Source organism: Myotis lucifugus, unplaced genomic scaffold (genome assembly GCF_000147115.1).
Source record: "Myotis lucifugus unplaced genomic scaffold, Myoluc2.0 scaffold_3418, whole genome shotgun sequence".
Taxonomy (NCBI): Eukaryota; Metazoa; Chordata; class Mammalia; order Chiroptera; family Vespertilionidae; genus Myotis; species Myotis lucifugus.
The window spans coordinates 278-10549 of NW_005874466.1; the positions used below are offsets into that span (position 1 = coordinate 278).

General features: G+C 56.2%; 1 protein-coding gene across 5 annotated transcripts; it reads right to left on the reverse strand.

Moving 5' to 3' along the window:
• Positions 1–453: 453 nt before the first annotated feature.
• On the reverse strand, positions 454–10051 carry GPR157 (G protein-coupled receptor 157). Of its 5 annotated transcripts, none has more exons than XM_023749178.1 (2): positions 9594–10051; positions 454–657 (listed from the first exon to the last, which is right to left on the reverse strand). In XM_023749178.1, exons 1-2 carry the CDS (start codon positions 9974–9976, stop codon positions 591–593), a joined length of 450 nt encoding a protein of 149 aa, XP_023604946.1. In that variant the 5' UTR covers positions 9977–10051; the 3' UTR covers positions 454–590. The 5 variants fall into 5 exon arrangements, with proteins under 5 accessions (XP_023604946.1, XP_023604947.1, XP_006108823.2 ...); XM_023749179.1 differs by lacking the exon at positions 454–657 and adding an exon at positions 4770–5058; XM_006108761.3 differs by lacking the exon at positions 454–657 and adding an exon at positions 7429–7879.
• Positions 10052–10272: the final 221 nt, after the last annotated feature.

The following is a 10272-nucleotide window of genomic DNA, read 5'->3' on the forward strand; positions in this document are numbered from 1 at the left end:
CCCCCTGCTCCGGGTCCCGCGGGCCCTTACCGGAGCTTGGGGACCACACGGTGACAGACCACATTCCGAGGCTGTAGGTGTGTCCTACTAGAGCCCCATAGGGGTGCGTTTTGTCTAGGTTACTGGGGTGCACCGGAGCCGAGTATGTGATGGGAATCGCCGGAGAGAAGACCAAAGAGGCAGAGGGAAGGCTTTGAAAGGGTTAAGGAGGGTTGATCAATCAGGTCCTGTTTGAACTTAAGCACCGATGGCAGCTCCGCTGGGATCAGAAGCTGTTGGGGGAGGTATTTCAGGGGCAGGTGGTAAGAAGAGGCAAGACCAGGGAGCCGTGGGAATGGAGTGGGAGGGACTGTCTCCTAATCCGAGACAGAGCAGGCTCCACCAGGGTCAGCGTCAGGCTCTCGGGGAAAATGCATGTGTGTAAACGTGCACATATAAAGTTATTATACCATGTGCTGGTATAAAAGATGGGAAGCACGATTTATAAGGGATAATACACAAAACCCCTCGTGGTAAATTCCATGCGTGGCCAACTGAACCTCACAGAGCGCTTTTGTTGATTTTCACCCAATGCTGGTGTCCACAGCCACTCACTCCACGGCTGCAATTAGCAAAGAACGCAGCTCTGGGCTGTGAGGCTGGTTGATGTTGTCCTGGTTGAGAAGAAAGTGAAAGCAGGAAGACATAAGGGAAGACGGATGCCAGAACGTGACTGCTCGGACGGCGACGTGAGCAAGTTCTCGGTGGGAACACATACAGTTTCCAGCACTGAGGAGCATTTCTCCTTCCTTCTTGCTCGTGACACTTCTCATCCTCTCCCCCCGAAACGCCCAGCTTCCTGCCCGCCCCCCTCCCGCCCCCCATGGCTGCCATCTCTGCTTAAGTTCAGAGACAAGGAACACTTTTAAGCTTAATCTTTACTGATTAACGGATTCTCCACCACTTTCTTTCATCCAGATCAGGGGTCCAGCAAACTATGGCCCTCAGACCGAATCCGGCCCAAGGTCTGTTGCTTTTTTTTTTAAATAAAGTTTTATTGTAACACAGCCGCACTCATGTGTTTGCATATTACCTACAGCAACAGCATTGCTGGGCAGCTGCAACTGAGATCACATGGCCCGTGAAGCTGAGAGCACTTACTACCTGGTCCTTTACAGGCCCAGTCTGCTGACCTCTGCCCTACACAACCAACAAAACCATAAATCAAGCCCCGACTTGCAGTGTTTGCCAATTCCCAAGGTGTAAATATTCCCAGCAGGGCCAAGTTCGAGCCAGCACACCATCAGCTGGGATGTCCATCGCACAGATACAACAATGCCAGCAACCTCAAGTGCACAGACCAGAGTGAAATGCAGTGAAATAATTAGGACATAATCAACGTTGAATTATTTTTATGACTTCTGTTTTTAATACCTTAATTAATTTTACTTTTGAATAATCACTTCATTTTAGGTTTGCATGATCTAATTTTCAATAATGGCTGTATGTAACCATCAGCTCACAAAATGCCCTCAAATGTAACCACTGGATCTCAGCAGCCGGCTGCAGGACACATGTATGGACGGAGAAGCCGGGGACAGGGAGCTGAAGAGGCCCCGTCCGCCTGGAGGTCACGTGAGCCGGAAGGCACTCCACAGAGACATGTGTGACACATTCCTGCTTTCCGGCAACGTGCACTTGCGATTTCTGACATGTACCACCTAACAGTTCTTTATTCCTCGCAGTGGTCGGCAAACTTGCGGCTCGGCAAACTGCAGCTCACGAGCCACATGCGGCTCGTTGGCCCCTTGAGTGTGGCAATAGTTTGTGGAAGACCCACACTCAAGGGGCCAAAGAGCCGCATGTGGCTCTCGAGCCGCGGTTTGCCGACCAGGGCTGCACAGAAAGGGAGTCATCCACCAAACAATAAACACCAGAGCAAGGGAGACATAGCTTCCGACCAGCACGTGGGCAAGCACCAAGGGCATTAGTTGGTTTTGACCTAGAAACCCGTGGCGGGAGGCTGCCCTGATGCTCCGAGGCCTCCGGGAGGTTCAGAACGGCCAGCGAACAGTCCTGCCTCTGCGCCACCTGCGACCCGCATTTTAACCCTGAGGTTGTGAAGCTGGCGCCAGAGCTGGGCGCGGAAGGAGAAGGCGCAGAAGCCACAGGGCATGTGCAGGGGATGCAGAGAAAGGCCCTGGGGGTGAAGAACGGCTAAAGCCGGTGACTGATGAGGCCCCTTCTCTCCAAACCCACGACTCAGGCCGAGGGGAAGCAGGGCTGGTCACCTGAAGACCACCCTGAGCAGAATCCCCAGGTGGAGGGGCACCGACAGCCTCCCCCAGAGGTGCCTGGGCCCCAGCTCTCTCTTGTGTTTGCCTCAAAACTGAGGTCCAAGTCCAAGTCAGCAGCCCCGCCCCCCGCCCCCCAAGGCTGTTATGGGCTGAGCTGTGTCACCCCAGAACTCGTTTGTTGAAGAGCTAAGCGCCAGGACCTCAGGAGGTGGCTGTGGTTGGAGAGAGGGTCTTTAAAAAGGTGAGTGAGGTTAAAGGAGCCAATCCGACTGGTGTCCTTACAAGAAGAGGAGAGAGGACCCAGACAGGCAGAGGGACAGCACATACAGACAGCCATCTGCCGGCGAGGACAGAGGCCTCGAGGCAGACCCCGCTGCCCCATCTCACTTCCAGCCGCCAGGACTGTGGGACATTTTTGCTGTGTAAGCCGCTGTCTGGGGCACTTAGTTAGGTAAGGACCCAGGACACAGATACAGAGGTTTCCTGCAAACTACGGGGACAGAGACAGGCTCTGGGGTGCAGTCATATCCTGGGGACCCCACCTCCAGAGGGGAAGGGATGGATGGGAAAAACCCTACCCTCCCTCCCACAGCCCCCCCAAAGCCCCCTCCCACCCTGACTGCCAGAGCTGGGGGGGGCGGGTGGGGGGGGGGGGCATAAACTGGCCAAAGGGAATCAGATCTGTCGGGAGGAGCTTAGCTCTTCTTAAAACTGGCGTCCTTTTTGTTTTCCAATCTCCTGGGGAAGTGGAACTAGATGAGCCAGGGGGGGATCAGCCGTCCCCCAGTCCCTGGCTGGCGTCCCCCAGTCCCTGGCTGGCGTCCCCCAGTCCCTGGCATTTGTCAGCCGACCTGCAGGCGCCTGTCCCAGAACAGCGAGTGCCCTGGGCTTCCCTCCGAGTTCCCGGCTCTGCCCAGGGGAGACCTTCCCAAACCTCGGCCACCAGAGTCAGGGTGGGGACACCTGGGGCGACTGAGAGCCACTTCCACTTTCCTTCACAGGAAATGGGGTCCCCGCCCCTGCTCTAAGGGGCAGCCTGCAGGGGCTCAAGGTCGCTCAACAGCTGGCCCCACTGCTGAGCTCCGGCCCTGCTCCCTCCACCCAGCCTCACCCTCCCACAGACCCTGCGGCGGGAGGTGGCTTGGAGGGAGACAAAGGGGCCTTCTCCCCTCCGTGGGCCAGTCGGCCTCGTGCTGCTGGGCCTGTGGGAGCCTTGAATGTTAACATAACTCAAAAAGCGCTTTGAGAGCGAAACCATGAGGCAACAATGTGCCGATTTAGAAAGCTCTAGGGAGCAGGAGGGGGGGGGGGAGGGCGCAGAGGGAGACGCAGCTGCAGTGGGAGGCCAGGGAGAGGGGTCACAGGGCCACGCGCCTTGAGGTCTCTTTGGGGAACAATGGGCACTAATTGTTAGTGTGGAGCCGAGGGGTGGGACTGGGAGAGGGTCAGGGAGCCAGCCTCGGCCAGGCCACCACGCGGGTCACTGCAGCTCTGGCCGAAGAAGCGGGGAGGGGCGCCCAAAGGAAGTTTTAAACACACCCCCTGCACCCCCTGCAGCCCTGGTTCTGGTGGGCACCCCGGATCTGTCCTGCGCTCGGGTGAGGATGGGCAGGTCTGAAGGGTGGCGCCTCCGCCGTCAGCCTGCGGTGGGTCCCGTGAACATGGCAGCGCAGCGCAAGAACTACCTGCGGCAGCAGCGCCCTCAGAACCGTCTGGAGGCAATAAAAAAGCCAGGTCCACGCCAGGAGCACCCTCACTCACAGGCTGCCTGCCGGGCCCCTCGCTGGGCCCCACCGCGGCCAGCTTCCAGTTAGAGAACTTAGCGGACCTTCCCCTTCAGGGTCACGTTTCCCCTTTTCTCTGATTAGAACTTCCCACTCCCCATACAGGCGTTCTGACCGTGAACTTGGGGTGCCCCAGACTCCTTCTTCCTCCAGAACGGCCAAGCAAACTCCAGAGGGTGGCGAGCACGTGGGCCGGAGGCACAGGTGGCCTGTCCCTGCCAGGGGTCATGCCCACGCCCGCGCCTGCTTCAGGGGGGCCAGAACCCTTCTGCTCCTCCATGGCGACATGAGGCACCTGCCCGCCTTTCCCTCAGGCTCACAGGACACGCGGGCCCGCGGGCTGAGGCCTGGCACAGTTGGGGCCCGGGCGTGCCGGTGGGGGGCCGGTGCCTTGACCAGCCAGACCCATTCCCGCTCCCTCAGGAGCAGCCCGCCTGGCGGGGCTGGAGGGCCTGACAGCTGCTTTAGAAAAGCAGGTCACCTTCAGCGGGGCCACAGGGATGGTCAGGCCAACGGGGCTGATCTTATGGGAAGGGAGCTGACCCCACACGCAGCCGCTGTGGCCCAAGCTTCTAGCACTTTTTTTTAAAAAATATATCTTTTATTGATTTCAGAGAGGAATGGAGTTGGGAGAGAGAGAAACATCAATGATAAGAGAGAATCATTGATTGGCTGCCTCCTGCATGCCCCACACTTGGGACCAAGCCCGCAACCTGGGCATGTGCCCTTGACCGGAATTGAACCCGGGACCCTTCAGTCCTCAGGCCAACACTCTATCCGTTGAGCCAAACTGGCCGGGGCCCAGCACTTTCTTAGGTGAGGACTGTAGCTGTTGGCCACAGACGCACATGCACATGAACGTACAACACAGGGCGGCTGTGTCAGGCTCCCTCAACAGAGCAGAGCGGGACTGGCTACAGGCCGTTCCCCGGACCCCGAGTCTTCTCACCCGACAACCAGGACATGCACTTCACAGGACTGTCCGTGACGCTGGGAGTCTGGGGGTAACAGGACATTTATCTCAACAAGACATTTATTCACGACAAAGGGAAACACAGTAACCGCAGGGGAGACCTGGCCGATAGCACCTTGGCCAAGCGATCAAAGGAGCGAGGCCAGGAAGGCAACAACCCAAGCCCCTGAGAGGAAGCAGAGAGGACGCTCCTGTGAGGCTCCTGCCAATAGTGCAGCCTCGGATCCGCCCGCGGCCCAGGCAGAGGGCCCTGCCACAGGAGAACGGTGATCCTCCAACAGCCAGCGCAGGAGACACCAAGACGGAGGAACTGTCCCCACAGAAGGAGGAGAGAGGCTGAGGGCTAAGCCCACACACAGGCCAAGCTTCCCTTTGCGACGGGGACATTATTACAGGACTGGAGTCTCAGTGAGGTCCGCAACCCAGCAGCACCGCCGGCTCCCCTCCTGCCCCTGGAGGCCTGTGCGGTCCTTTTTTTTTTTAAAAAATATGTATACTTTTTATTGATTTCAGAGAGGAAGGAGAGAGATAGAAACATCCATGATGAGAGAGACTCCTTGATGGGCTGCCTCCTGCACGCCCCACACTGGGGATCGAGCCCACAACCCAGGCATGTGCCCTGACCAGGAATCGAACCCTGACCTCCTGGCTCATAGGTCGACGCTCAACCACTGAGCCACACCAGCCGGGCCCTATGTGGTCCTTTGAGACTGTCCTTGTCTTCCGGAAACACACACTCAGGGGCATCAGGGCTGCGACTGACTTACTCTTAAATGTTTCCAGAGGGGGAAAAAAAAAAGGAATAACTGGAGAGGATAAAGGTGACATGCTAAAATGTTAATAATGGGGGAAATCCGGAAAGTTAAAAATATCTCATTGTCAAATTATACCTCCATTTAAAACGTTAGTGTCAAGGCCAAGAGACAAGATGGAACCGTAACAGGAGGACTGACCTTGGCGTTCTAACCCCGACCGCCCCCGACGTGGCTCGGGCAGATCGCATCAACCGTAACTGGAGGGTGACCGTCCTGTCCATTCCCTTGCTGGTGACCAGTGAGCTAAGGGCTGGGACAGCACTTTGCAAGTGCCCAGGAGCCAGTGCAGCTCGTATGAAACACAATTTCCCCGAGGATGAGACGGGCTAAGCTGCCCTCCTTCTCCAGCGAGGAAAAAACCACCTTTCTGCCAAGGAGCCATGTCAGTGCCATGGTGAGGCCCTCCGAGCAGGCGCTTTCTGGGAGGCTGTGTGGGCAGGACTCTCGCCAGCCGCCTATATACACGGCTGCACTGTTTTATACATGGCTATTTTCACTTAACATAGTATCATACCATTAAAATATATATATATATATATATATATATGTATATATATATTGATTTTAGAAAGAAGGGAGAGGGAAAGAAGAGATAGAAAGATCAATGATGAGAGCAAATCATTGATCAGCTGCCTCCTGCACGCCCCACACTGGGGATCGAGCCCGCAACACAGGCATGTGCCCTTGACCAGAATTGAACCCGGGATCCTTCAGTCCACGGGCTGATGCTCTATCCACTGAGCCAAACCGACTAAGGCTATCATACCATTAAAAAAAAAAAAAAAGGTGTACAGAGTTCACAGCCAGTACTGGCTATATAACATTCCAGGGGGGCTGTCGTCTGTAACTCACTGTTCCCTCTATTGTGGGCATTGAGATGGCTTTTGAATTCTGCCCGTGACAACAGCGTCTCACAAACCCCTGTGCACATACAGCTTTGCGTGCATTCGGGAATATCTCCTCAGACTAGGTCTCTATAAATAGGATTACCGGATCAAGAGGTATGAACCAAGTGCTTTCCGCATAGATTACTCCCAATTATATCACCAAGAACAATGTAGGAAAATACCAGTTCCGATGGCATTTAATACATCCCTATTCTGCCTGAGTATATTTTTCTTAATTCAATGAGGAAATGATACCTCAAATGTTATAATTTGCATTGTTTTGAGTACTAACTAATGAGGCTCAATTTCCCCTCATGTATTTACCAACCTTTATATTTTGTCTGAATGTGGCTTTTGTCCACTTAACAGGATGTTTGTCAGTTTAAAACTAATCAATTCATAAAAACTCTTTGTGGAATAGAGATAACAACCTTTGGTGTTGTCATATTCTAAAATAGTTTTCAAGGCCAGAAGGTTCGAAGTGGACTGACTGTGTTATCTGAAATGGTAACATGTGGTGACAGTCTAGCACAGTGGTTGGCAAACTGCGGCTCGCGAGCCACATGCGGCTCTTTGGCCCCTTGAGTGTGGCTCTTCCACAAAATACCATGTGCAGGCACGCACGTACAGTGCGAAGTTGACTTAAAATTTTAAGTAAAGTTTATTAAGTTAATTTTAGGGAACGTTGTGGAGTGAAAGAAGATGTAGTGTCGAGGATTGAGAAAGGTATGTTGAGATGGTTTGGACATATAGAGAGGATGAACGAAAGGAGATAGACGAAGCAAGTATACAAGATGAGCGTGGATGGGGGAGTTGGAAGGGGCCGACCTCAGCGAACGTACCTGAATCAGACTGAGGACGTCTTTAGCAAAGGCCAGCTTAGGAGCACCCTAATTAAGTGAATAACAATGTACCTACCTATATAGTTTAAGGTTAAAAAATTTGGCTCTCAAAAGAAATTTCAATCGTTGTACTGTTGATACTTGGCTCTGTTGACTAATGAGTTTGCCGATCACGGGTCTAGCAGATGTCCGAAGATGGCATTTCTCACACCAACAGGCACTTAAGCAACAACACACTGATGCTCCAAGAAGGACCAAGGAGAGTGCTTAGCGAGGTCATTAGCTCTCCAGTCTGGGAGGATCTGAGTCAATAGATGAACCTGTTAGACGGGTTTTCCCGCTTCTCTCAGTCTAGTAACCGCGAGTGCCCACGCCTCTGAGGGAGTCAATGTCCGAGTCCCTTTCTAGCTTGGACACAGGTATTTTCTCTCCTTTTTCTTTTAAGAAGCAGGTGGATCCCATTCAACAACTAGAAGAACAGGGTGCTCCTTTTTCACGGCCAGAAGGGGACACACTGACCTCCTAAACATCACAGGAAACCCCTAGAAGTGAAGAGAAAGAACTCCCCACTCAGGTTCCTTAGGAAAGCTGTCTTTTCTATAGGAACTGCAAGCTGTCTTTTCTATAGGAACTGCACCCGGTTTATCTTCATCACTTAAATATATATATATATTTCAATATTTTTTTTAAAAAGTGGGGAAAGAGAAGAGAGTCTTGCACAGAAAGCCTTGGGCACCTTCTCAAGTCCATGTGAACTCTGGTGTACACACTGCCCCACCCAACCAGCCGGCCAAGGCCTAGGCCTGTGAAATGGACACAGAGGCCGGGCGGGATGCTGCGAGGGGCGGAAAGACCACTTCCTGTGGTCCCTGCAGCATCCGGGCACCGTCTGAACGGCTTGCTGCAACTGGGACTGGAACAGCTGAGCAGCAGGACATCGCGTTTCCCCGGGAACCAGCTGGCCTCCAGCCAGCAGCTCTGAGAAGAGGTCAAGTGACTCTTGCAGTCTTGTGACCTCACTGCCGTGACCCCCAGGTGTCTCTGCTGAAGTGCTGACTCCCCGCGGCCGTTGGAAAGCACCCAAGCATTTAGCAGAGAGGGCCTATAATTAGGGCAGTAGTTGGGGCTCTTATCTGGGGAGGGAGGAGAGGAAATGCCCTGTAAGATTCCTGTCTGGGTTGAGGCAGGACAGCCCCAGGCGTCTAAACCTTCAGGTGACACCAGGGAGGGAGAGGCGACTTCCTCCCTCAGGTGAGGGGTCCGTGAGGAGACGCTTCCACGCCAGGGCAGGGCAAGGCTTTCCCCTTCCCTAGTCTCAGATATGCTGGCAGCCTGTGGCCCTCATCCAGGCCAGCCACTGCCACTGACCTCAACCTCAGAGTTGCTCAACTCTGCCAGTCAAGACCATCTAGGACAGAGATAACAACAGACAGGGGCCCGAGGTCTAGCGATGAGCCAAGAGAATAGAAAGAAGAGTCTTTTGTAAATGTTACAGCTGAGACACTGCATTTGACAGCGGGCTAGCGGGACCACAGCCTAGGAGTAGCTGGATGCACCACTCCTGTGGGTCAGGGTGCAGAGTGGTGACATGGGATTGGGAGCTGGCAGGCTCTGCCACCTGCGGCAGCCACCTCACCCATCTCCCAGCCTGGGATCCAGGCTTCCCCCCACGTGCAGCACAGGTGGTCAGAACGCCGTGAAGCAGGAGCCAAGGACCCAGAGTGGCCTCAGCTCTCCAGGTGCATCAGAGTTCGCAGGGCAAGCTCCAAGGGCGAGCGCTGGCCCTCCTCCCTGCAGGTGCTGAGCCCAGGCGCCCACCTGGTGGGGCCTCGGGTGGAGGCAAGCGAAAAGCGGATGCTCAGCACAGGTGCACCCACCTCTCAGACAAGCCTGACCCGTGTCCCGCCCCCCGCGGGCTGCCCGGGGGAGGAGCACACTGCCTGCTGGGCGCCCGGCCGGGATCTGACCAAGACGAGGGCGCCAGAAGGGCGCGAGGGCCACGGGGCGGCCACCCACCTGACGACGTGGAAAGCCAGGAGCAGGCGGCCGGCGCGGGGTCCGCGCGGGGTGCGGACGATGCTGAGGTACAGGTAGAGGGCGATGGCCACGGTCCAGAAGAAGGAGCTGGTGTTGGCGAAGGTGGAGAGCGCGCCCTGCAGCACGCAGTCCCACGAGGGGCCCGAGAAGTCCTGCAGGACCCCGTAGAAGTAGGAGGCGGCCGACAGCAGGTCGGCCAGCGACAGGAAGAGCAGCAGGCGCCGCGCTCGGCTGCGCAGGTCCGGCCACAGGGCGTGGGTGGCCACCAGCAGGCCCGAGCCCAGCGCGGACAGCACGCACGACAGCAGCACCACGGCCCGCTCCGACGGCACCAGCACCGTGGGCGGCGCGGGCGGCGGCATGGCCGGGCGGGGAGCGGGCCGAATGCGAGGGCGCCGCGAGGATCCAGGCCGCGCCGCCAGTGCGGCCACCGCCGCCGACTCTGCACCGACCCTGCCAGCGGCTCCAGTCCCGGCCCCTTGTCCTGCCCGGGCTGCTGGGCCCCGCCCCTAGTTTCCGCCCCTGTCCTCAAGCCACGCCCCCGCGTCCTTCGCAACCCGCCCCACGCCCCGCCCGCGGCTCCGGGCCCCGCCCCACGCCCCGCCCCTGAGTGCCAGCCCCGCCCACGTGCCCCACGAACAATTTCACACCACGCCCC